The sequence below is a fragment of the Apis cerana genome, linkage group LG10, assembly GCF_029169275.1.
Source record: "Apis cerana isolate GH-2021 linkage group LG10, AcerK_1.0, whole genome shotgun sequence".
Taxonomy (NCBI): Eukaryota; Metazoa; Arthropoda; class Insecta; order Hymenoptera; family Apidae; genus Apis; species Apis cerana.
The window spans coordinates 6,007,444-6,031,616 of record NC_083861.1 but is presented as its reverse complement, the minus strand read 5'-3'; the positions used below and the strand labels follow the sequence as shown (position 1 = coordinate 6,031,616).

The 24,173-nt window shown below is 28.6% G+C and overlaps 1 protein-coding gene and 1 long non-coding RNA gene across 5 annotated transcripts in view; one reads left to right on the top strand and one right to left on the bottom strand.

The window, feature by feature from the left end:
• Positions 1 to 202: 202 nt before the first annotated feature.
• On the bottom strand, positions 203 to 2,219 carry LOC107994515 (uncharacterized). Its single transcript, XR_001765337.3, has 2 exons — positions 1,021 to 2,219; positions 203 to 691 (listed from the first exon to the last, which is right to left on the bottom strand). It is a non-coding gene; the product is annotated as an uncharacterized LOC107994515 (long non-coding RNA).
• Positions 2,220 to 2,258: 39 nt separating this feature from the next.
• LOC107994513 (amyloid-beta-like protein) overlaps positions 2,259 to 24,173 on the top strand; it is a 43,059-nt gene continuing 21,144 nt past the window's right edge. For 3 of the 4 annotated variants that reach the window (XM_062080934.1, XM_017051473.3, XM_017051474.3), the window contains exon 1: positions 2,464 to 2,600. In XM_062080934.1, coding sequence (XP_061936918.1) covers positions 2,544 to 2,600 — 57 coding nt within the window. In that variant the 5' untranslated portion in view covers positions 2,464 to 2,543. Of the gene's footprint in view, positions 2,374 to 2,454; positions 2,601 to 24,173 lie in introns of those variants that run through there. The other variant, XM_017051472.3, reaches the window with a different exon arrangement.

Here is a 24,173-nt window from a genome sequence, read left to right as displayed (position 1 = left end):
TTTTAACACTCTTGTTTTTTTAAATTCGCGCTATTATTAAGATTAAAATTTAAAATTATATTGCGAAATATAAAGTTTTTTATTTTCATTAAACATTTGTTCTATTTTCTAAATAATTATATTAAATTTAAAAAACTAATTAAATTTGCTGTACACATATAGAATATTTTGTATTCATTATTGGGATATTTAGATCTCTGTATCAGCCAATGTAATTTACAATACATTTATTTTTCAACTGAATGTAATATTCTTCCATAAACATATATCTTTCGTATAATAAAGAGGATTTTACAATAAAGAGGATTAACATAAGTAAATACGCCGAATTAGCCGCCTATAAAAGCGGATATCATTGAATCAAAAAAGTAGTTCGTAATAGTTCCAAATTTCGCCGTTAATTTCACAGTGTCCCCTAACCTCAAACATTATTTGAAGAACTGAATTTGTGAAGTACGCGAAACGAAATGTAAGACGGTAATAGAGATGGAGGTTGGTGTAATCGGGTAGTTTAAACGGGCTGTCTTGTCGAAACTCGGGATGAAGAGACCCCCATGGTGTGCCGCTGGTTTCTACTGCATAGCTGAGGGTTGAAATCGATACCGTTTCCAGGGTAACCAGTGGGTACGGTGGCCGACACACGGGCAAAGGTATGGGCCAAGGCTATCTGCTCGTGCGTTTTCATGCTTTCCTGAAAAAAAGAAAGAGATGAAGGTATGTATAAAAGAAGAGACAGTGAGGTTAGGGGCGCGGGGAAGAAGAAAAACAGATGAAACCACGCGGAATGTGTAATTTCCCTGGGTCCGGTGGCTTAGACGAAAAATAGAAAAGTCAGACTGGTATGCGGTTGTTAACAAAACGAAATGCTTCAGAGACTTTTGATAAGATATATGTATACGTTTCTCTAAACCGTAAAAAAAATAAGAACCGAAAACGGATGCAATGATACAGTCTCAGGCAATTTGTCAAGCTTAAAAACTTTTTAATATAATATGCTGCTCACGATATTGCATTGTATACCGTTTGATTTCGTCTTCTTTCCTCTGTCTCCTCAACCCTTCTCTGTCTCACCTTGATTACGTATTACAGCATGGTTAAGTATTAAAGGCGAATGTAAATGATGTCATAGCGCGGAATATTATTCTTTCTATATTCATACCGTTATTACCGATGTGTAATAATGACTATGGTAGATAAGTACATCTATAAATCGTTTTGATCGAAAATATTTTCTTTCGATCGTATATGAATATACACTATACGCTGCCAGGTTTATTTTATTTTTTGTTGGAAATCGAAATATTCAAAAGTGTCAGTTGACTGCGACGAATCACGCGCCAAACTTTGTCATCGATTGGTATTAGGCTTTCTATACATATGTTGGATATTTTGGTTTCCTATATCAAATGCGTGAAATCTTTGAAATATAGATTAAATTTATCATTTAATTGAATATTTATGCAATTACATATTGTTAATCGTGTTTCGATTCAGAATGGTAATCACATACGATTCGATTAACATTTATTACATATGTTAAAGCAATGATTATTATATAGATAATATTAAATGTTTTCATTTTAGAATATTATTAATCATATAAAATTATCTTCATTATAATGTAATGTAAGTAATTCGATTCGTTATTTTATTTAATTTTTATTCTATCTGCTATTTTTTTTCCGATGATTTTTGAATGATTCTTAATAATATTTTCATTAGAGAAAAGTAAAGAAATAAATAATCTGATCGAAACAATGATTTGAAAACAATAAATAATACTTATATTTAATTTTTTTTTATATTTTTATAAAAACGTTAAATTATAATATAATTTAACATATAAATTTATTTAAGTAAAATTTATTTAAATATTTAATTAAATTATTTAAATAAAATTTATTTAAATATAAACAATTTGAATTGTTTATCTTAAATGTAACTTATATAATTAATTTAGATAAAGAATTTCTTATATTTAATATGTATATAAATTTTAATTTTTATTTATATGTTTTAAATTATCTTTTCATATAAAAGCTATTTCACTGATTAATACTAGCAGTTTGAATAGAATGGCCGTCAGATGTTTTGTTGAAAGTAACATTTCCGCCGGAAAATCTGTCAAAAGTTGACAATTACATAGCACGATGAAGTATATCATTTAAAATCACGATATTCCCGCCACATTATCGACTGACCATTGCGCGCATGTGAACGCACCCTCCGGCGCGGTCATCTAGTGACAGCTTTTGATTGGTCGAATCGTTTCAGCGGCACCGGCGCCGCGCTTCACCTCCATCTTGATTTCTCGTAAAGCGACCCACCCAGCAGCAGTGTCACAGTAGTACGCTGTGCTCTCGTATACGGCGGGTGAGTGGTGTCTTGCATAAAGCAATTTGTTCTGCAACGTTTCTGGCGTTTGTTAGTCAGTGCATCGTCGTTTCTTCGTAGAAGATCGAGCTAAGCCGGGAATCATTACGAGAGGAATCCAAACGACACATCGTGCAGGAGTTTTACGAACAGTCAATCAAGGAAGAAAGATGAAGGGGATGCTGGTGCCCGCACTGCTGGGCGTCTTGATGGTCTGCCGGGTTCAAGTAAGTACCGTTTCGATTCAAAAAGAGAAAAACAGAGACAACACGTTAGACATGCAACCATCGCGAATCGATCGTCTCGGACAATTTCTTCTCGACTAGTTTCGATGACAATTTTTATTTTTTTACCCTCTCGGCGAACAAGCGGCAAATGTCACGCGCAACGCGCATCACGATCGATGTAGTGACCACAGTGTACTTATTTCGTGAAATTTCTCTTAAATGTTTGCCAATTAAGCACCGTGTGCTACCTGTCAAACAGTTTACAGGGCTCGATCGATGCACCGCGATGCGTTCATTTAGAGTGCATTATACTGTGCGGCTGTAACGATCGACAACTTACGTACACGTACATTCTCTACAAGAATGTTTGCTTTCGTTCGAGGACTACACGATCAACCGCCTACTAGACTCCAACGCTCTTTCCATGCGACCGAGCGGCATTAATCGAATCTGACGTTATATATCACACAATATCCTGTCCTCGCTACTTTGCTGGCTATTTTAATCGTTAATGTCATGTATCGTAATACGATTATACCAATTGCTTTTTTTTATTGGTTCACGTCACAATCACAGATTCTTGATCAGAAATTAAGATTTTAAAATCTTAAGATTTTCACTAAATTTTTAATCACTAATAGTTTATCACTATCTTTTTTACCGATTCATATCATTATCACAAATTCTGGATTAAAAATTGTTTTTTAAAGTGTAGATTCTCATAAATTTTAATCATTAATATCACATATTATGATATGACGATACTAATTAATCTTTTTTCTTTATTGAAAAGAGCACGAGTTTTCTTAATGTATATATTTTGTAGAGAATTTTAAAAATTGTGTAATTATCGTTTTATCGTATCACATTATAATTACATCGCGATTCTCTTGCAATCGATAAAAAGAAGGAATTATAGATTTGTGATTAACTATCACGTCTAAAATTTTTGTTAAACTTTTTTACGTAACATTTGAGAATAAAGTTGAATCAAAATTCTCGTTCGCAAAGTGTTAACGGTGTTCCAGCGATGCCGTACAAGTTTCGGTGTGTTCTTTTTGTCGGGAAAAAAAGAAGCACGGTCCTTAGGAAGCGCTCGCTTTTAAAACGTTTCAAAGCACACCTATCCCGGGGGAGTAACCTTGTGTATGCGCAAATTATCACGCATGAACGAACATAGGCAAAACTCCGGAGGCACAGACAAAGCAAAGAGATTGCAAATACGTAAGTCGCAAAACGGATTTGCGAACGATTTTCTCGTTAACGTTAATTCCGTGTGACAGTTCAATTTACGTGCTCGTTTCTCCCATTACCACGAAATAGAATCGCGTCTAATAGATGGAAAAGTTCGTTCTGGGAAGGTGCACCATCATTTGGGCATAGAATACGAAATAAGAAAGATCGTCGACTCGACTTTATTGTGCTTATTCTTTTTTTTTTGACTTTAATTTGTAAAGAACCAATGTTGTGACATTTTGTTTGCAATTTTCTTTAAATTAATTTATTTTATTGAATTTTTAATATAGAAAATAAAATAATCTTTATTCCAACTTTTGAGCCAAAAAAATTTAACTTGATTTACTCGATTTTTATCTCATATTTCATTTCATTCTTTCATTTGCTATAACCTTTTATACTTATGTATTTTCTTTTTTTTATTTTATTTTATTTCATTCCATTCTATTCTATCTCTGTTTTTAATCAATTGCCAAAATTCAAAATAATTTATATTATAAATCCATTTTGGATTATAAAATTAATAAAAATGAACATTTCCTATTTTTATTATTTTTCAATTATTTTATTGATTCTAAAATTTATAGAAACGAATGAATCTGAAAAAAATGATGAATTTATTAGTTTGTAAGTTTTTGCGTTTATTATGTTTATTATATTTGTTACGTAATATAATAATTAGATTGTTATAGTTACAATTTTTAGTAATTTTCCATTATTAAATTTTTTTTATCTTTTTCAAGAAAATAAAATTTGAAAATAGTATTTTTTTCTAGAATAAATAAAAAATAATTTTTAGAAATTCCTTCCAGGCAAAGTAAATCTTCAATCAGAAGTATTTTAAATAATATTGGATAGAATTTTCACTTGAGAAATCCGATATACAATATACATTTTATAATGTGGAATTAAAATAATTTCCAGTTACCATAATTTTTAAATGGTATATATAAGTTATTTTATAATTCAATATTAAATCAATACCAACAATATTTTTCCATCTTCTAAACATCACTTCTTAACTTGAATAATCAGAATCAAATATTTTATAGTTAAAAAAAAAAGTTCTTGAATAAACGTTGATCCCGTTTTTCCTCGATATTCAACCGTTTTTGTACTTAAACGCAATTACGATCTTCACCTAGATTTACCATAGTTAAAAGCATGCTGTGTCGTATGATTGAAACGCACAGTTAAAGATTTTCCGGTGGCTTTCGATGTTTCCTCATTTCCCGCGGTCCCATTTTTCCATCGTAAAGCTACCGTTTTCACGGAATAAAAAAAAAGAAAAAAAAGATATTTCGCCGCTTAAATGTGGTTTCTTGTCCCCATGCTGGCGTACGAGAAAATGCTCTGGTAATGGAGCACGGAGTAAATGAGGACGAAAGAGTTTCAATGCATTTTTCATTTTCGACGCAGATTCTTTTAAGGTCATCTTTCACACCGCTATCTTCTTTCATTCTCTCCCTGTTTTCCTTTTTTTCTTTTCTTTTCTTTTTCTTTTTCTTTACCTTTTTCCTCGCTCTATCTTTCTTCTTTTCTTCGATCGTTCTCTTTTTAATGCTTCTTTTTTAATCAAACTGCATATTAATCCGATAACGAAATCACCGCTTATAAGAGCGGTTATTACTAGAGTGGAAGTAAATGCAAATGCAAATGATTTACTCGCGCCAGATACAGAGATAACGTCAGATATTCCAGAGATAATTTAGCAACGATTACTCGAATGATTCGAAATGAAAATCTCGTGTAACCTGATTTTTATAGATGTATATCCGAGTTTGGGAGAAATTTTTGTTAACGAGTGAAATATTTTTGAAAATAATTACTTGTATTCATTGATTTGATAAATTAAGAATAAGTGGATATATATATTCATACTTTTTATATCTTTTCTTATTTAAATGAAAAGAATATTTCTTCGTATATAATAATCATTACTCGTATCTTAATGAAAGTGGAAAAAGTTAAAAATTGGAAAGAGAGATTAATTTAATGTAAATGAGACATTTTATTATATTGCCGCAATATCTCACGTAAAATCCTCGTAAAATATTTAAATCTAGCAATATATAGCTGTATATATAGTTGTATTGTTCTTAGAAAATATGCAATCTTGAGAAGGATTATATACTTGAATCTCTACTTCTATCTCTAGTAATCTTCCCTACAACTATGTACTCGCATCGAGTACACATGGACATAAAAGACTGACTTACAATAGAAGAGAAGTAGGATATAGAAGTACTATCTAGTATCTTCTTCCACTTTTTATGGATATATATAAAGTTTAAAAAAAAAAAATATCTTGGCATTTTAATTAGAAATTTATTACTAGAAAAATAATCGAAGAATAAAAATTTTAATAAATAAATCCGATAAAATAATTATAATTATTTTGCATACAATTTTTTTTAAATATTTCAAGTTTCGTTACACGTTCCTTTACAATATATTTCACATGTATTAAAAATGAATTATAAAATTCGTATCCTCATTTCTTCGATGAATGAAAAATGCACGATTGAAAAAATGAAAGAGAAAAAAAAGTATATATTATAATTCTTACAATCTCATTTATGTCCATTCTCTAATCATTTTTAAAATATCCTTTTCCTTTTTTTTTATTTCTCTCTTCCATCATAAAAATCCGACAAAACTTTCTCAATTATATAATAAATTGGTTTTCATCGTCAATCCATGATTTACAGCAATTAATTCCTTTCAAATTTAAAAATTTTTCACAATTGATACAAAAAAAAAAAAAACAAATGAAAAAGAAACAAAAAAATTACAAAAAAATTATTCCTTCGTTATTTTGATCATTATATCCACTGTATTCCGAAAATCCTCTTGGAAAAAGATAAAAATCGATTCTCAAATCCTTCGTAGTTATCAAGTTTTCTAATTGCTCGGTTGTATTCCACCAATGGATGAACAATAACAAGTTATAACGATGAATTATCGTATTCGAATGATCAAATTATTTCAATTTCGTGTTTACCTGTATCTTTAACAACGCTTTCACAACACTTTAACACTTTCTCAGACGAGATATCTCGCGAATTAATTTGCTCGTTTAATACTTTCGAGGAGATATCTATTACAATCTGCCACTTATTAATCCCGACTGATTTGAATGCAAAATATTTTTCATCTTGCATTTTATTGCACTTGAGACACGTATATTTATTACTTCTATTAGTTGTACGAATAAAATTAGATATCGTTACGCACTGTCGATTAGGCGTAAAATGAGTTTCGACACTGAAAAATCTAATTTAAAATTTGAATCTCGATTTGGAATTTATCTCGCAAGAATTAGACAAATTGAGGATATAATAAATATAAATATCTGCAAATGCTTGAGAATTAGATGAAAAGAAGTTTTCATAGTCGAAGAATTTATTATCTTCGTATGTCGTTAAAAAATAAATATAAATAGCTGCAAATGCTTGAGAATGAGAGGAAAAGAAGTTTTTACGAAGAATTTATCTTCGTGTATCGTTAAAAAAATTTGATGAATATTCCTTTGATATATTCTTGCAATCAGGAATGTATTATTTGATATTTCCTTTTTTACTTCTCTTTTGAAAGCAACTTCGTACTAATAACAATTTCCTCCATCTAAATATTTCCATCCATTCTATTCGACGGCCTCTACGTATATCGACAACTTTCAACTCTCCAAATTTGTCGAGTTTGATCTCCTGATTTTTGATTTCTCAGCGACCAGATCGCCTGCAACTTTTAATTAGTTACGAAATATTCTGTCCAGAGCAGTGTTTCCTTTCCAATCTCCTTTGATTCCTTACCTTCAAAGATCTTTATACCTCCTCTATCATAATAATTAACCAAGTAGAAAATGAGAGAAGCTTCGTATGCTCTCTAGAACTAAACATAAAAAGGATTGTATTCGACATCTGCTTGCACTTCACATTAAGAAACCGCCATCTAGAATCAAGAAAATAAACGATCAATATTAAGACCAAACATCTCGTCCAAGATGTCGAAATTGGACCACGCGAGATATTCCAAAAATAGAAAAAAAAAAAAAAAAGAGAGAATTAATTCTTGATAAACGAAGAAACTTTGCGAGATGAACGAATTGGGCGGGTGATAACAGATTTCGCGAAAGATTTATGAGGAAGATTAACGAGCGGCGATAATTCCTCGTGGAGAAGTCGATTTCTCGATGGTTATTAGTTTTCCAAACGGAACCCGCTACCTTTTGCCCGCGAACAACCCGAGGTTTCTGCCCGTTTCGAGAGCCTTTAACAATACAGTGTTAATAAATCGTCGGAGTACTCGTAAGGGTCATTCGAATAACAGAAGGTGACGTGGAGTAGTTGCACCGGTGCTTATAAATTAACAACTAGCTTCAGACCTGGATTCCGTTATTTTAACATCGGGATGGCGACGGATTGAATTTTTTAGAAGAATTTGGAATCGATGGTGATCTTGGTAGAGCTTTCTCGCTTTCTCTTGTTTTTTTTTTCTTTTTCGAATTAGAATTAGATTTAGGAAATTTCACAAGTGATAATGATTTGTTTGTAAATTAAAACGAGTTTTCTAAATTTCTAATTAATTTTACGATTACAAAGCGTTAAAGTAATAATATAGATAGAGTAATAATTATATATCGCTAATTAAAATTTATTAAACGTGTATGTGGATATTTTATTAGAAGAACTAGTCATGATAATTATTTAACTATATATATATGAAGGACACTTGTTAATTAATTATTTATAATTTCGCGCTAGCAATGTTAAATAATTTAATATTCAGCTTCATTTTGCATTACGTGGCATCAAATACATGTATAATATGTTAAGAAATTATTTATAATTTCATGCAAATAATATTGGACAACTTACAAATTTGGAACTATTATTATTTTTACGATTAATAATATTATTATTTAATACATAATGAAGGCAATGGAAATTGAATTGGCCATTTCTTCCTATGGTGTTGCCTAAAACATAAAGTGAAAATATTTTAAATTATTTATTTCTTACTATTTTAAATATTACAATTAATATTACTACTTTAAATATTTTTTTCATTCTGGGACAAACTATTTTATGAAAAAGAGATTGTTCAAGTATCCTTGTTGATGAGCATCATTATCGAGGCTGTGACTATCGATTTCTAAAATCGTTGGAGTAATTATGAGGGATGATGGATGAATGAAAGTGCAGCTTTATAGAGTATGTCGGTGCTGTATTGTATTTTGGCGGTGAAGCACGTTTATGACTCTACTCCTTTCGCTAAGAGGTAGGAGGATAATTGCAGGTATTATCTCAACTGTCTTTCGTATCATGTACCGCTGTTTTATATTAGGTTACTGATGCGAGTTTGAGAGAAGAGTATCATATTCTTCTCTTATGTAGGTTATTAAGTTTTTACCTTCTTTGACCATTTTAAATGTAGAAATTCTGAAATAAATATTAAGAAATAATATATAATATCTGAAATAATATTAATCTGAAATAAATATTAAGTATTTGTCAATAACTTCATCAATTAATCTTCTTTTCATTTCAATAACGATATTGGATCCTAAAAAAATAGGATAGGTTATTATATTTTTTGGATTTTAATTTATTCTATTCTGCATTTCCTTCGGAAAAATTAATCGAGATTGCTTAGAAAAAATACGAGAAGAGAAAAAAAAATGTGAAATTTCGGGAAATTATAAGTTTGTCCGGTTTCTGATATTACAAAATACATTTTATATATGACTCGATAAAAGTCGGCATTAATCTTCTAGTCTAAACCGTCTGTAACGGGATTGGTATTTTTACTACTAAAAATATATTTCAAGTATTGATTTAAATATTAATGTAATATCCGGTATGAACCTGTAGAATGGCCTAATATAGTTGTTCCAGTTTTATAAATTACGAATGCACGGCCATAGATAACGACACGACGTTGATAAAATAACCGGTAATATTTTTTTCTTTCTTATTAGTATCCTTGTATTAGAAATTTTATTTACTTTAATATTTTCGTCAAAACACGAAAGTTAAATAAATATTTGTCTTTAATTTTCGCAAAGATGATAACAGAATTTATAAGAATTCTAGTACGCGTATCAATGTGGAATTGCATGCAAGAGCACAACAATTAGGAAACATGACGAATGCACGTGTATTATACACTTTAGATTAAACCCACTAATTGCTTACGTTTCAGTGACCAATTATGGTACGATATCGTAACGAGCCGCGGCAACCGTAGAACACAATCATTGTTTTGTAATAAATTGAAAATAAATTCGACGAAAAAGTATTTCCTTCTTTGTTCCATTTTTAAATAGAATAATCCATTTATTCGTCGAATCATTTTATCTAATAATCTTTTCTTACCGCGAAAAAGAACATCTACAATATATCTACAATATATGAAATATAATTCTAATTATTTATTTCAAAATAAATGGAATAGAATTTCTTTATGGGAAATTTTCTATGTTTCTCTTTATACAAAAATTTAAACTCTGTATTTTTTTTTATATAATAATAATTTCCATAGTTTTAATACAAAAACTTGGAAAATTCGCGTAAATAAACTTTTCTAGCAAAGAAAAAAAATGAATTTTGGATTTCATTGCATTTCTTTACCGTTTTTCGATCGTGTTTTTCTTCCACTTATCAAAAATTAATATCCACCACTCTTCGAAATGTGTGTTAGTAGTCGAACCCATCCTCATCCGCTCCGCCGGAAACCGAGAGTAGCGCATCTCGGTCAGGCTTCCGGCGGCCATCGACTTATTTGCACAATGGCGCCGGTCGTAGAGCATCTTAAGAAAGGGAATCGAGGGTCGCGTTTCGGTGTGTCAGCATCTGAAAAACTCTGTTCCATGCGGTGTCGCGTGTGGCCGAAGCTCCTTAAGGCTGCGGTCAGATTCGCTTTAAGTGCATTAAGTAAATCCACTTAGATCGAATCTTATATAAAACATGGGCTAATCAGCTTTAAAGGGCTGCGCTCCCGGACGCGTGTTCAAAGGAACACCATCTGACTCCAATCTTGCCCTCCTTTGCATTTTCGACACTCTGATTGATGATTCGTTTTTGTGCAATTGATGATAGACACTGTGATCTCTCGTTTAGATTAATGTATCTAAAATATTTACCTTTAAATGATGGGTGTGTAGTTTTTCCTTTAAATTTTTAATTCCGTTTTTAAGAAATTTCCATTGAGTTTTTGGAAGTTTGTTGTCGAGTAAAAGAAAACTGTCCTCTCTCTCCTCCCTTTTTTTTTGGAAAAGATGGTTCGTTGTTAATGATATTAAAAATGATTTGAATTTCTTGAGTAATCGATGACTTGTATCCGAGAGAGGTTATTATTCCATTAAATAATCGTAGTTTCAATTATAAGAAATTATTTATTGGAAACTTTTAAAACAAGATCGAATCACCATAACTGTAATTTACGTTGAAGCATTAAAACGGATAACATGTATCGTTAAGCGGATAACATGAGAACAACTTATATTAGCAAACTGTAAAAAAAGAGATCGTACATTACAATACTCTCTGTGTATATATATATAACGAAAATTGTACTCGAAAAACTTTTTAATCAAATAGAGTTTGTTAATCTCGTTTCTATATGAATTATTCTTTTATTTTATAATTCTTTAAGCTACATCTCTCTTTAATATTCAAGCTGTCCTACTGTACATACAGTACAACTTTTTATACAAATTCCAAGACTGATTAATTTTAAACTCCGAGTCCTTATTGCCACTTATATATAAAATGTTGATGCATTCGTGGAATAATTTTAGAGAGTCAATTCTGAAAAAATATAAAACTCGCTGTAGAAAAGTTTACAAGTATCTTGCATCAAATAAAATAAAATGAAGATAGAGCGAGATCTTTTGTCTCTGTCACACCGCCATCCACTCCATCACTGTCTCCCTTTATCCAACACTGCAAACATAAATTATAGCTTAATAGATAAGTTTCAACCAACATTTCATACCCCTCTCCCCTCTATAATACATTATTACAAAAATATTTCGCATAAGCAATCATCATGTCCACAAAATTTGTTATATTTTTTTTACCTATCCATCTCGGAGGAAAGGCAGGCAGAATTTTTGTTAAAATCCTCTCCTACCGAAGAGTGATCGCCATTCTCTCTCTCTCTCTCTCTCTTTCCCCTATTACGAACTATTTTCCAAGGTGTTGAGAGAGAGAGAGAGAGAGGGAAGAAAAAAAGAAATACCGTTGACACTTCGCCTGTGCGAAATATCGTTTGTCGTCGATAAAATCGGGGGGAGGGAAAAAAAAGAGATCGGTCGATGGCACAATCGATGCATGGAAACGGATTGGAAACGGGAACAGAAAAGAGAGTTGGACGGCCCAACTCCCCAACTCTCTCCCCCTCCCCCTCGCTCTGCTCTGGTGTTTGAGAAAAGGAGATCGGTAAAAGCCTCTTCCTGAAACGCGCGCACGTGAAACGATTCGTGGATTCTGCGTTCGAGGACGAAAAGTAGTGAAAACGTTGTGGATCGATGCTGGAGTGAGCGGGCGTGTAAATGAAACGGCCGGAGATTCGAGCCCCCCCTCCCCCCTCTCTGGATAGATTGGAACCGTTTGAAAGGGAGCAGTTGAGATTGTTGGACGAAGTAATGGTTTGGGAACGCGCTTGTTTGAGGATAGTTGAATTTTATATCGATCTACTAGGTGTTGCCTTCTCCTCCTCCTCCTCCTCCTCCTCCACCTCCCTCCCACATTTTTTATTCCACGTGATGGAATAAGAAGATGGAGCTAAGTTAGACGATTGATACGAGAAACGATTAGTTTCGTTTTTTTTAAAATCTGAGAAACTACGATTCGATGGAACTGGAAAGCATTTACACGTATAAAATTGGAATTTTTATTTGGGATGTAATGTATATATGTATGTAAAATTTGAGGAGTTCGAAGAACGTTATTTTGAAATAACGTTTGACGAAATAACGAATACGTTCTTTATGCTATGTTTGTCAGAGATAAAATTTCGTTTAAGAGAGGTTGGTTCGAGTTCGTTTTGCTTTTCAACGTTGGAAAAAAATAAAAAAAGGAAACGAGGGAAAGAAAATGCATTAAGGATTAAGTCGGGTAATTTGAATATCGAGGTGATTGAATTGTTCGCGAAAATTCTTCAAATCGCCTCTATTATTCGGACAGATTGAGATCGTTCGAAGAACTTGCTTAATATAGTTTGGCTAATAGCACAAATCGCTTAGAGCCACTCGAAAACCAAGTGACCCGTAACATATTGAGCTATTGTATTAAGTTTAAGAATCTTTTTCTAAGAGAAAATAGAAAATTGAATTCTATTTAACGAGAGAATACGTAGATCTTATTATTTTAACATTGTTATTCTATATTCGATAATTTCGTGATATTCATTCAAATATTAAGTGTTATTATTAAAAAATTCAATATATAAATTTCAATAATTTCATTGTTTCATATGTATGATACGATTCTTTGCAAAAGAATTAAAATAATTCATTTTTTTTTAGAAATTATTCTTCAATCGGTGCTTTCATAATCTCTTCATTTTCGAGACATTGTAAGATCGTAAAGAATAAAATATATGAAAAATACGAAAGTAACGAGATGGTTCCCCTCGTCGTGCACATCGCTTAACTCATGCAGAACTTATTTGTCCATTTTCTTTACTTTTCTTATCTGGGTCAAGTAACGAATAATGGTAGACTGGTTTAGTTTCATATAAAACAGTATATCTTTCTCTTTCTTTCTCTCTCTCTCTTTCTCTCCACAAGAATTACTTTCAATAAAACTCTTTCGAAACGTCATTCTCGATGGCATTTGGATTATTCTCTGTTGAAAGACCGATTTGAATTAAGATCTTGAATTTGATCTAAATAGAGGAAAATTCAACTATCCTAAAATTTACATAAATTTTTCTCCAATACGAAAGTTTATTCCTTCGGTGAATTTTTTATAAATATTTAAATTCAAAATTTAAACAAAGATCGATTGCATTGATAGTAACTTTTTAATAACTTTCCCTGTAACTTTTTTTTTCAAATATCCAATATATTTATCTTCGAATATTTATATTTAGCTTCGAAAATATATTTAATAAAATGAACTTCTTAAGTTCTTAAACGCCAGATTTTTTTATGCCAAAGTAACACGCAGAATAATCCAAGGTTCTTGTAATTATCAACCATCTATGAGAGTAATCTGTTGGAAACCGAATATCTGAGAGTTAAATCGAGACCTGTTATTATTTTTAATCCTTTCAAAGTAAGATTTTTCTCTTAGCAAAGACTTGTTATGTATAATTTATTTCAAAAGAAATTTTGTATATGTTATAAGCTAAATATAAGTATAAATAAAAAGGAAGCAATTTGTTATATTTTTGAATTGTTGGTAATTAATTAAAATTAATTTACTAATGAATTTTGTTTCCTGCAATAAGAATGCAAATCTTAGATTTATTTTTTGCATGTAATCAAGGATACTCCATATTATAAAAATTTATCAAAAATTGAAATAAAAATTAACTCAATAACTATTTATTATTGTGTGAAAGTATACATTTCTTCAATTTCTTTTAATTTTCCTAAAATTGTTAGAAATGATTATTCAAAATATGGTATTTATGTTCATTTCAAATGGGATACGTTCCAATAGGTCTCTTGTTAGTAATATCGCAAAAATTGTAACAATAAATTTCTATAATAATTACTTTGGGATTTGTTATTTTATTAATCTCAAAAAGCTTAAATTCTGTATATCAAAGCCAGGGTTGTTATTTGTATTGGTTTATCTATAATATATTGATGTATAAATATCTGTAATCTAATTATGATATTTTTTCCTATATTTTTAACTGATCTACAATTTAATTTCTATATTCTAATCCATTTAAAAAATGTATAACTACAATTTTACAAAATTCCTCAAATTAAAATTCTAAATGGTATATAAATATACCATTACTAAAATTTATATCTATCATCCAAAGGATACCCAATAAAATAAACACACTTCTAACTGCACATAGAACAAGAGCCACCAAGCAATCAGAACGCAATCAAACTTATTTAAAATACAATAGAAACAGAACTCGGGCAGAACTCAATCAAAACATTTAGATTTCAAATCAAAACTTGCATATAATTCTATACTCAATGTACAAGTATTATGTACATCTATATCATCTCAATACACATGATTTCAATTTTGATATTTATAATTTTCTTTATTAAATAAAAATAATTATCTAAATAAAATCAAGAGTGAAAATTGTTTTCTATATCTCTTCCTTATTTTTTTTTTTATCATAAATAAAACAAGGAAATTTATTATTCATCTAATACAGATATATTACAGATATAATAATTAATAATAATATAATATCATAGTAGACACAACATCCTAGATACATATCTAGAAACCTTGTATATATAATTTTGCATTATAACGCATATTCAATATTAATTCTCGATTATGGAACTCGTTATATAAGATAATATTATTCACAGACTGATATAATTACGATATGAAGCTCATTACACGGTGTTCGTGCATAGACTGAACTTACTAATGTTTACATCTTCCGTAACAGAATGTTATTTCATCTCTATACGTTCGAATACTTTTATGAATCTGTTTCTATATATATATATATATATACACATCTTTGTTGATATTTCGTACGAACATCTGATATAAATTTACATAAAATTTATTAAATAAAATTATATTAAATATGTATCGCAATACATATTTATATATTATTTTAATACAGTAAAATTCCAATAATGAATTTCATTTGGTATTCATCAGAAGTGGAAATTCAGTGGTTGGATTATAAAATATGTTGGATTATTGGAGATTTTTTTTAAAGATTTGTGAATGTTTCTTTGATTCATCGATTCATCGATGCAATTATAATAATAATAATATATATATATATTATATTATAATAATATTTTCGAAACATGAATTTATATTAGAAAAATATTTATTAATTTTTGATAGATCAAATAAAAATAGGCATATAGATTGACAGTTTTATATTTAAATCAAATTATATAATAATGAGAAAGTTAAACAAAATATATCTCTTGAAAGCCTATTTTTATCGTTTAAATTTTAATTCATGTAACATCATTCGAATATTTTTATGAATATGTGTAATAGAGGAAAAAAATATAATCTGGATTTTCCTCATATCTTGATAAACCATATTTTGAATATATACATATATATTGTCAATGGCAGAAATGAATAATATCATGTTACAATAAAGAGGAATATTAAAAATAAAAAAAAAAATAAAATAAAAAATAATTGATATGCTATATAATTGTATATAATAAATAAATCGAATAAAAATGTATTTTAAATTTACGAGAATATTTAAATATATTACAAATTTATTACATTAAATTCTAACAAAAAATAAAATACACAGTATTGGTTATTAAACAATTTTTAATATCTTAAATTATTTAAAATATTTTATTGAATATACTGTGTATCTTAAAAATTTTATAAAAATTTAATATTTTAGTTCTTTTAATTTAAAAAAAATTCCAATACTAAAAAAGTTTTCAAAACTTTTACGAAAAAAAAAAAATTAAAAGTTTATAATATCAAACAGGAAATTATTAAAAAGTTGAAAAACATTGAAAATATGATTATTAACGATAAAAAATTTTTTTGCAAAGAAATTCTCTTTATAAACTTTCATTTTTAAAAAGTACAAACTTATATACCTTTTCTAATTATTGGATACAAAATATCCAATTATTCTAAATGAATAATATTTTTAATGTTTCAAATGTAACAAAATTTTAATAAAAATTTATAAAAAGTTTATATTATAACACTTATCAACACGAAAAATTATTGAACTTTGAATTGTTCAATTTTTTTTACCTTTTTTCCCTTTCAAGATATAAAAAAATTTATATTTTATATCTAAAAAATATTGTTGCGTGAAAAATCTCTTTCCATAATTCGTTTTATTTCAAAATTATTTTCAGTATCCAATATTTTCGATTATACAGAGCGAAGCGAGGCACGTCCTCTCCGTTCGGCGTTTCGATAACGACTGTTAAATCGATATTTATTGATATCTTCGACCGTGTTCTTCGACGATATTTATATATATCGACTGTGTTTTCGTTTCCTATATCACGATTTATATTAATTTTGATATTATAGATCGCAATAATATTAACAATTTTAATATTTATTATTTATTATTTAATTTTAATATTAATAAAAAATAATATTAATTAATAAATGCATCATATTTATTGATTTATAACTGCATAAATTCTTGATAATTTGCATTATTTTTAAAACAAATGATATAAAACTCAATTATTTATTTTAGTATAAATACGATTATTTTTAACAATAAATATAATGATATTATTATATATAATTTTATATTATATTTTTTTTCTTTTAATATAAAATAATTCATGCAAATTATTATTCATAAAATAAATTAATATAATAAATAATAAAAATAATAAAATTATCAAAGTCGTTAAAAAAATAAATATTGATTTTATTATTAAATAACGAATATATAAATAATATTCGTTAGCTCATTTTATATCAGATACATGGAATCATAATTTTTAACTAATTTAATAAAAAATTTTGTAAAATGATCGTTCCTTAACTTCAGTGCGAATTCAAATATTTATATTTAAATAAGTTATTTTCACTCGATTTTAATATATCATATTTTAAATAATTTATTAATAATTCATTAATTAATTTTTTGTAAACATTAAAAATTATTACATTATCGTACGTAATATGTATAATATTTTAATATTATTTATTATACTATATCTCGTACTAATTATAATTAAACAAATTTAAAATTTATTAAATACTTTATTATAAATATTTATTTGAAATATTATACGAAACCATGAGAATATTCTTACTTAAAGTCAGAATAATATAAAATTCAACTCGTTCCCTGGAGTAATTAAATACTACGATTATTCACTTCCTTTTAAATAAATACCTTAACGGATGTACATCTCCGAAAATTGCATTCCTGACAGTTAGTGTTGCAACAGCTTACTCAACAGCAGAGATTCGCATAATCGATTTGACCTTTAAACTTTATTGCATATCGGGTCAAGCCAAAAATTATACAGATTGTACAGATTGTATATACAGATCCACTTTTACGTCATTTGTTTTACGACATTCACGATATATCTCCATATTGTGAAAATATATTTTTTATTTTACAAAATCCAAAGAGCAAAAAGATAGAAAGAATGAAATTTACTGCAACGTTATAATAGAGGACTGATTTGATTTAAATTTCTATTTCTATACTTCTTATACAAATTTTTACATTTTCCATTTTATACGATTTAAAGAAAATCTACGAATAAAATTCATTGTAATTTAAATTGGTATTAAAAAGCAAGCAAAATTCAAAATAAAAATTCAAATCGAAATAAAATTAAAAATAAAAACTTACGAGTAATAAATTGAAAGATATACGTTTTAATAATTTTAAAATCGTTTTAAAAGCGAATATAGATTGGTGAGAAATAAATGACAAATTGACGTTTAAATATCTAATTCGTTGTAATTCGCCTTTTATTTTTCATTTATTTTTTCCACAAAAAAATATTTAAAAATATATACTGTATATATATATATATTTTAATTCTCTCGAGTAAATAAATTTTTCAAAAGTTTTTAGTTATTACAACTTTTATAGAAAAATTTTTCTGCCTCAAAAAATAACTGACATATTAAAAAATGTAATAATGGTGCAATATATAAAAGATAAACGTGGAAAACGAGTAAAAGCTCGCTGAGCTTTGCATATCGATTCAATCAGTTTTTTCCGTAATAATTTTTTATATGCAAGAGCGGGCTTTATTGTTTATACCGAATAAATTTCAGTTTAGCCTCAATGAATTTATTTCAAAAATGAAATATATATCGGAATATCACATTATTCTGCAAAAACTATTTTCTTCTATTAATTTTACAAAATCTATAATGTATAATCTTTATAATAGAAATAGATACTTTTATATTGTTGTATATATTATATATATATATAAAAAAAATAAATATAATTTACTTTAAAATAAAGATTGTTGATCAATGTAAAATATAACAATGTTAAATCTATAATTTTATTTTTTTATTACAAGAATTCGATATTATTAAAATTTATTTACTTATGTATTGTAATAAAAAAAAAGATATTTTAACTCTTATTTAAAAAATGTACAAGTTATAAAATTCTTTGCTTTATTATTTAGATCTTAAATTATTAAAATAAGAATATTGAATATTATAACTAGTCTAAAATATTTTATCAACAAAATGATAGAAAAATTTAAAAAACATGATCACCTATATGTTTTTTTTTATATAAATATTTATATAAAAAAAAAGAGGAAAGAAAAACAAAAGTTAAATTAGAAAAGATTTTAATCCAACTTTCATGTCACAGTTTTATATTTTTTTATACTTCACTGAAATTATTTCAAATTTTACCTTACTTTATGCTATTCTAATTTTATGAGAAGAACCAAGAATGGTAAAAACTCAGTTTACCCAGTTGTTATTCCCAGATATTTATCTTGCTTTTGAAAACGTTTCGACAAATGAAGCAGACAGCACAGAATGAAAGTTGAAGAGTACCTCTCCAAAAAAAAAAAAAAAATAGACGCAAGAAGGTTAAGTAAGTCTGGAGAACTCATGCAAAGAAATCAAACAGCAATCTGCCGCTGACTTTCAATTTCTTGTACAATCAAAACTCGATAATCCACGTAAAAGAATCTGTATAAAAGTTTCTACACGAGGAACGTGATTCTTTCAGCTCGTAATTCGTTACAAACTAAATTTTTAACACATTTCCTCGATTCTAGATACACAATTTTAATAACTGAACAATCTGTATGAACGTTGAAAATTACCAATGAAATTTAAATTAAATTTAATTTGTTATATTTTTTATTTGCTCGATTAAATTCGCGACCCATCGAAATTGGAATCGACCAATTCTTTCCATTCCCGTGTACGTAATTTAATTATTAATGAATATTATTTTATTTAAAGAATGGTCTATTATTTAAAGCCTGCTATAATTACAATCATATCAATTTCTTTTCTTAAAATCTTCTCTCTCAAATTTATAAAATTCCACGTTGATATATTACACATTTATTATTTCGACGCATTCATTAACCATAATAAATCAATCCTATCATCATTACCATCATCCTTTACACCCTGATAAAACAATATCCACATAAAATCATCCTCATTTATACCTCCTCCAATTATATCGAATTTACGCTGCTTACTTCTAATAATACATTCATTTTCCAGAAAAGAAAATCAATATAGAGTAACGTTGAACGTTGAGAAATATATTCTTAGGCGTTAATAATCGTTTTGCCACGACTCGATCCGACATCACCGTGCAATCTGGATCGGTGGCTAGGACTCCCGTGGAGCGAGACCGTCTACTCTTGTTACCTCTCTCGAGAGAATGCAAAGCGAGATGGTGACGTACACCCCGATGTAATTTCCAACGACGTATATACACCGCATACAACGAGCTAGCCACACCTCTGCGAATGCATCGCGCGTACAGTTGGAGCGCACAGGATGATTCACTTAAAGTGTTACGCGACGTCTTTTTCTGAAATGTTGCAGATATTTCTTTGGTTAGACGTTGCGATTGCCGTTTTTCTTTTTTCTCAATTTTGTTTAGAACTTGGAAGGTTGTGTATTATTAATTGCATTTACAATTAAATGATGAACAATTGTGCATAAAAATTCTACATTTCAAACAAATTGAACAACGATTATCTGTTTTTAAATGCGTCACATTTAGGTTCACATTTGGAAATATCAATGTTTGATTTAAATTAATTCACCAGTTATTGATTTCATATTCCTAAAAGAAATATTTCATTAAGAAACGACCTGATTAACAGAATCATATATCCCCTTCGCAATAATGGAATTAAATTCTTTTTAATACAAATGTGCAAATATATCGTAGTAATTAATTTTTATTTCATCATAGATTATTATAAAATGACATCGATGAGGAGTATTTTTACAAATCTTTGACAGATTGATTCTTTAATTTGATTTTCTCAAATTCCGTTAATATTATAACTTTTATAACCTTGTATTAAAGTTACAATTTGTGTAATTTATTCATAATTAGTTTTGATACATGGTGCAAAACAATTAAAGCAGAAAATAATATTGTTTTCAGGTTCAAAAACTTTAAATTGACGTTTAATGAATATAATTTTTAACGAAAAATCAACCAAGTTGTGAATAATTTTAAATATATGCATAATAGGATCGTCAATATCTAATAATTTAATATTTTCACTATTCGCTATTATTTTATTTTTATTTTTCCAAAAATCTCATCATCTTTTCTTTTTCCATACAAAATTTCAATTTTCTAACGTTTTATTTCTATTTTCTTCCACTTTTATTCCAATTTACCGTGCATTATTTTTCCAAAAATCTTGTCCCTCTTTCACTCAAAGTTTCAATTTTCTTGTATTTTAATTTTCCTTATCTTTTATCCTTCGTTTATTTCTATTTCTCTCTCGTTTTATTTCTTTTTTCCTTGGTTCAGAACGTGATTGATACAAATAACATTATATTACAAAGCGAATGAAAATATCTTCTTTCTTTGCTCGTCTCCTTTATTGCGCGACATTTTACTCGATTGCGATTTTTTTCTATTTGTTGATTTATTTGCACGGAAATCAAATCGAGATTCCAAACAAAATGGTTATTTTTCACAAAATCCCCTCTCGATGACAAATTCCATTCTCTTTCCTTAAATACAAACACAATATTTTTCTTTCTTCTTTACTTTTCCTATAAATAATTCCGCATCCCTATAAAAACTTGGATATCGCGATGACAATGAAAATAATTCCTATAATACTTTATGCTGTTGTGTGCTGATAGGGGTCTGATAACCGTGTAGAATTTGATCGATACCACCTACGTCGCCCTTGTATCTATTATAGTCTAAAACGATATTAGGCTTCTCTATATGTTGTCCTATAGCGTGATCAATTTTAGTACATCACTTCACCATTTACAGGAAGTATTATACATCAATCAGGCGAATAAACAAGTCACAATTCGTATATCGCATGAATGTTGAAAAGGTTAACGAGAAGGAAGTTTGTTTGTAATTATTTAGTCAGTTTCAAAAGTATTGGGAGATCGATATTTTAATTGGCTCATTTTTATAATAAATATATGATAGAGGGAAAAAATGTATCACGTTATATTAAAATATACGTAGCATGCAGATTCTAAAAATAAATGAATGATTGATTTTTTTACGTAAGGTTGTGTAATAATATGAAAAAAACTGAAAAAGAAAAAAGAAATGGAAAAATTTTACGTCGATTTACAAAAATGATAGAAGGAAGATTTAAATTAAAAGAAAAATTTCATTTCTTTTGATTTTTTCGTTTATAATATTCGATATATTTTTATAATACTTTGATCGAATTATTTTTTAAGTAAAATTCAATAATATAATATAATAGTATATAATTATAACTTTTATTTTTATTTTTTATCATTTTTAGTTAATTTATCAAAATGACAGAAATAAAATTAAACATTCAAAAGAGTAATTATCAACTTTTTATTCACAATTGATTACAATTTTAGATCAAAGATATACAATGCTAAATCAATGACCGTAGGATACGTGCAATAACAGTTTAATTTTAAAGTTAATTAAATCCATTAAATTTGACTGAAATAAATGAGAATCATATTTAAATTATTCTCCGTTAAATTATATATTTTAATAAAATTAAAATAACATATTCATTTTACACAATTCAGAAAGAACAAAGAATTAACTGAAAATGAATTAGAAAAATAATTGGAATAAATTATTCACGGTAATAATTAATGTAAATAATGCTGTAAATTGCATGTCATATTTTCTTGATAAAGAGAGAGAGAGCTTATAGAGTTAATTGCAAGATATAGGAGCTTCCAACCAAGTCGTAAAATCAAGCAGGCGTTAAAGTTTACTTGTTCGAATGTTTGAATGAGCGAATTAACAGAAACTTGAGAGAAGATAGAAGCCCGGAACTTTAGTTAGACTTGTTCTAATTATTCCTCAACTTTGTTCCATTCCTTATTGGAAATCGTAGAATCGTTGGCAAGAAGAATTTATATTGGAAACCGACATAATATTCACAAAGTAATTCATAAATTCATAATGAATTTTTTTCTTTTTTGATCTTCCTATCGTCCTTACTTAATAATATAACGTTCAATCAAATTTATTACAGCACACAATTTTATATAATAAGAACAATTGATAAAATAGTATCTCAAATTATATTCACTTCGATACTTCAATAATCTTTAATAAAAAAAAAAACACGAATACTTTACTTACGTAAAGCCAAAGCTCGTGGCTCTTTTTACGAGTCACGAGAGGATCTGCACCCTTCTATCCTCGTTCAATAGCACGTTAATACGTCATTACCCGAGGCGAGATGACTAAATCAACGATACTCAAGGTCCGTACAACCGATTAGCCGGCCAGGATCTAATTCCCCTCGTGTTCGAGGGCGGACGTTTCTCGCCCTCTAAGGCCGCCATTATATCGGTGAAAGGTTCCACGTATTGCTCGAGAGCCCGTTTGAACGGTTTTAGGGATTAGGTAGACCGGAAGTGGCGTGATTGCACGGTGTTGGAGACGATTATTGTTTGCCCTGTATATATATATATATATATATAGATATAAGGGTATTTTTAGCAGATTCGAGGAAAGGGGGATTGACGGGAAGATTGGTACTTTGGAGAGGGTGGTTCTTTGTCGGTGGGGTTGAAGCGGATTTTAAGGAGATTGGTTTGGTTATTGGATTCTGAACGGTTTATTGGCTTTTTCACATTGAAGTGTACAGTGACCCGTGTATTAATCTATTAAGTATCGAGAAGGGAAGTTATTGTACAAGTTATTGTTTTGTTTAAATCCAGTGAAATATGCATTTTCAAGGGAGGGGAGGAAAATGTTTTTCATGCGGATTCAATTTCAATTTTAACCTTATAATTTTTCATCTGCACTCGAGGTAGATCATTGTTGTTTCCTGGAAAGCGTTAAGGTATTCGTTTTGAGAAATATCGTTAACTCGAAGGAGATTGAATTTTGTAAAACTTACCGTATAAAAAAAAAAAGAAGAAAAATTGAACAAGAAATCTTCATTCACGAATATCAAATAAATCAATTTTATCGAAC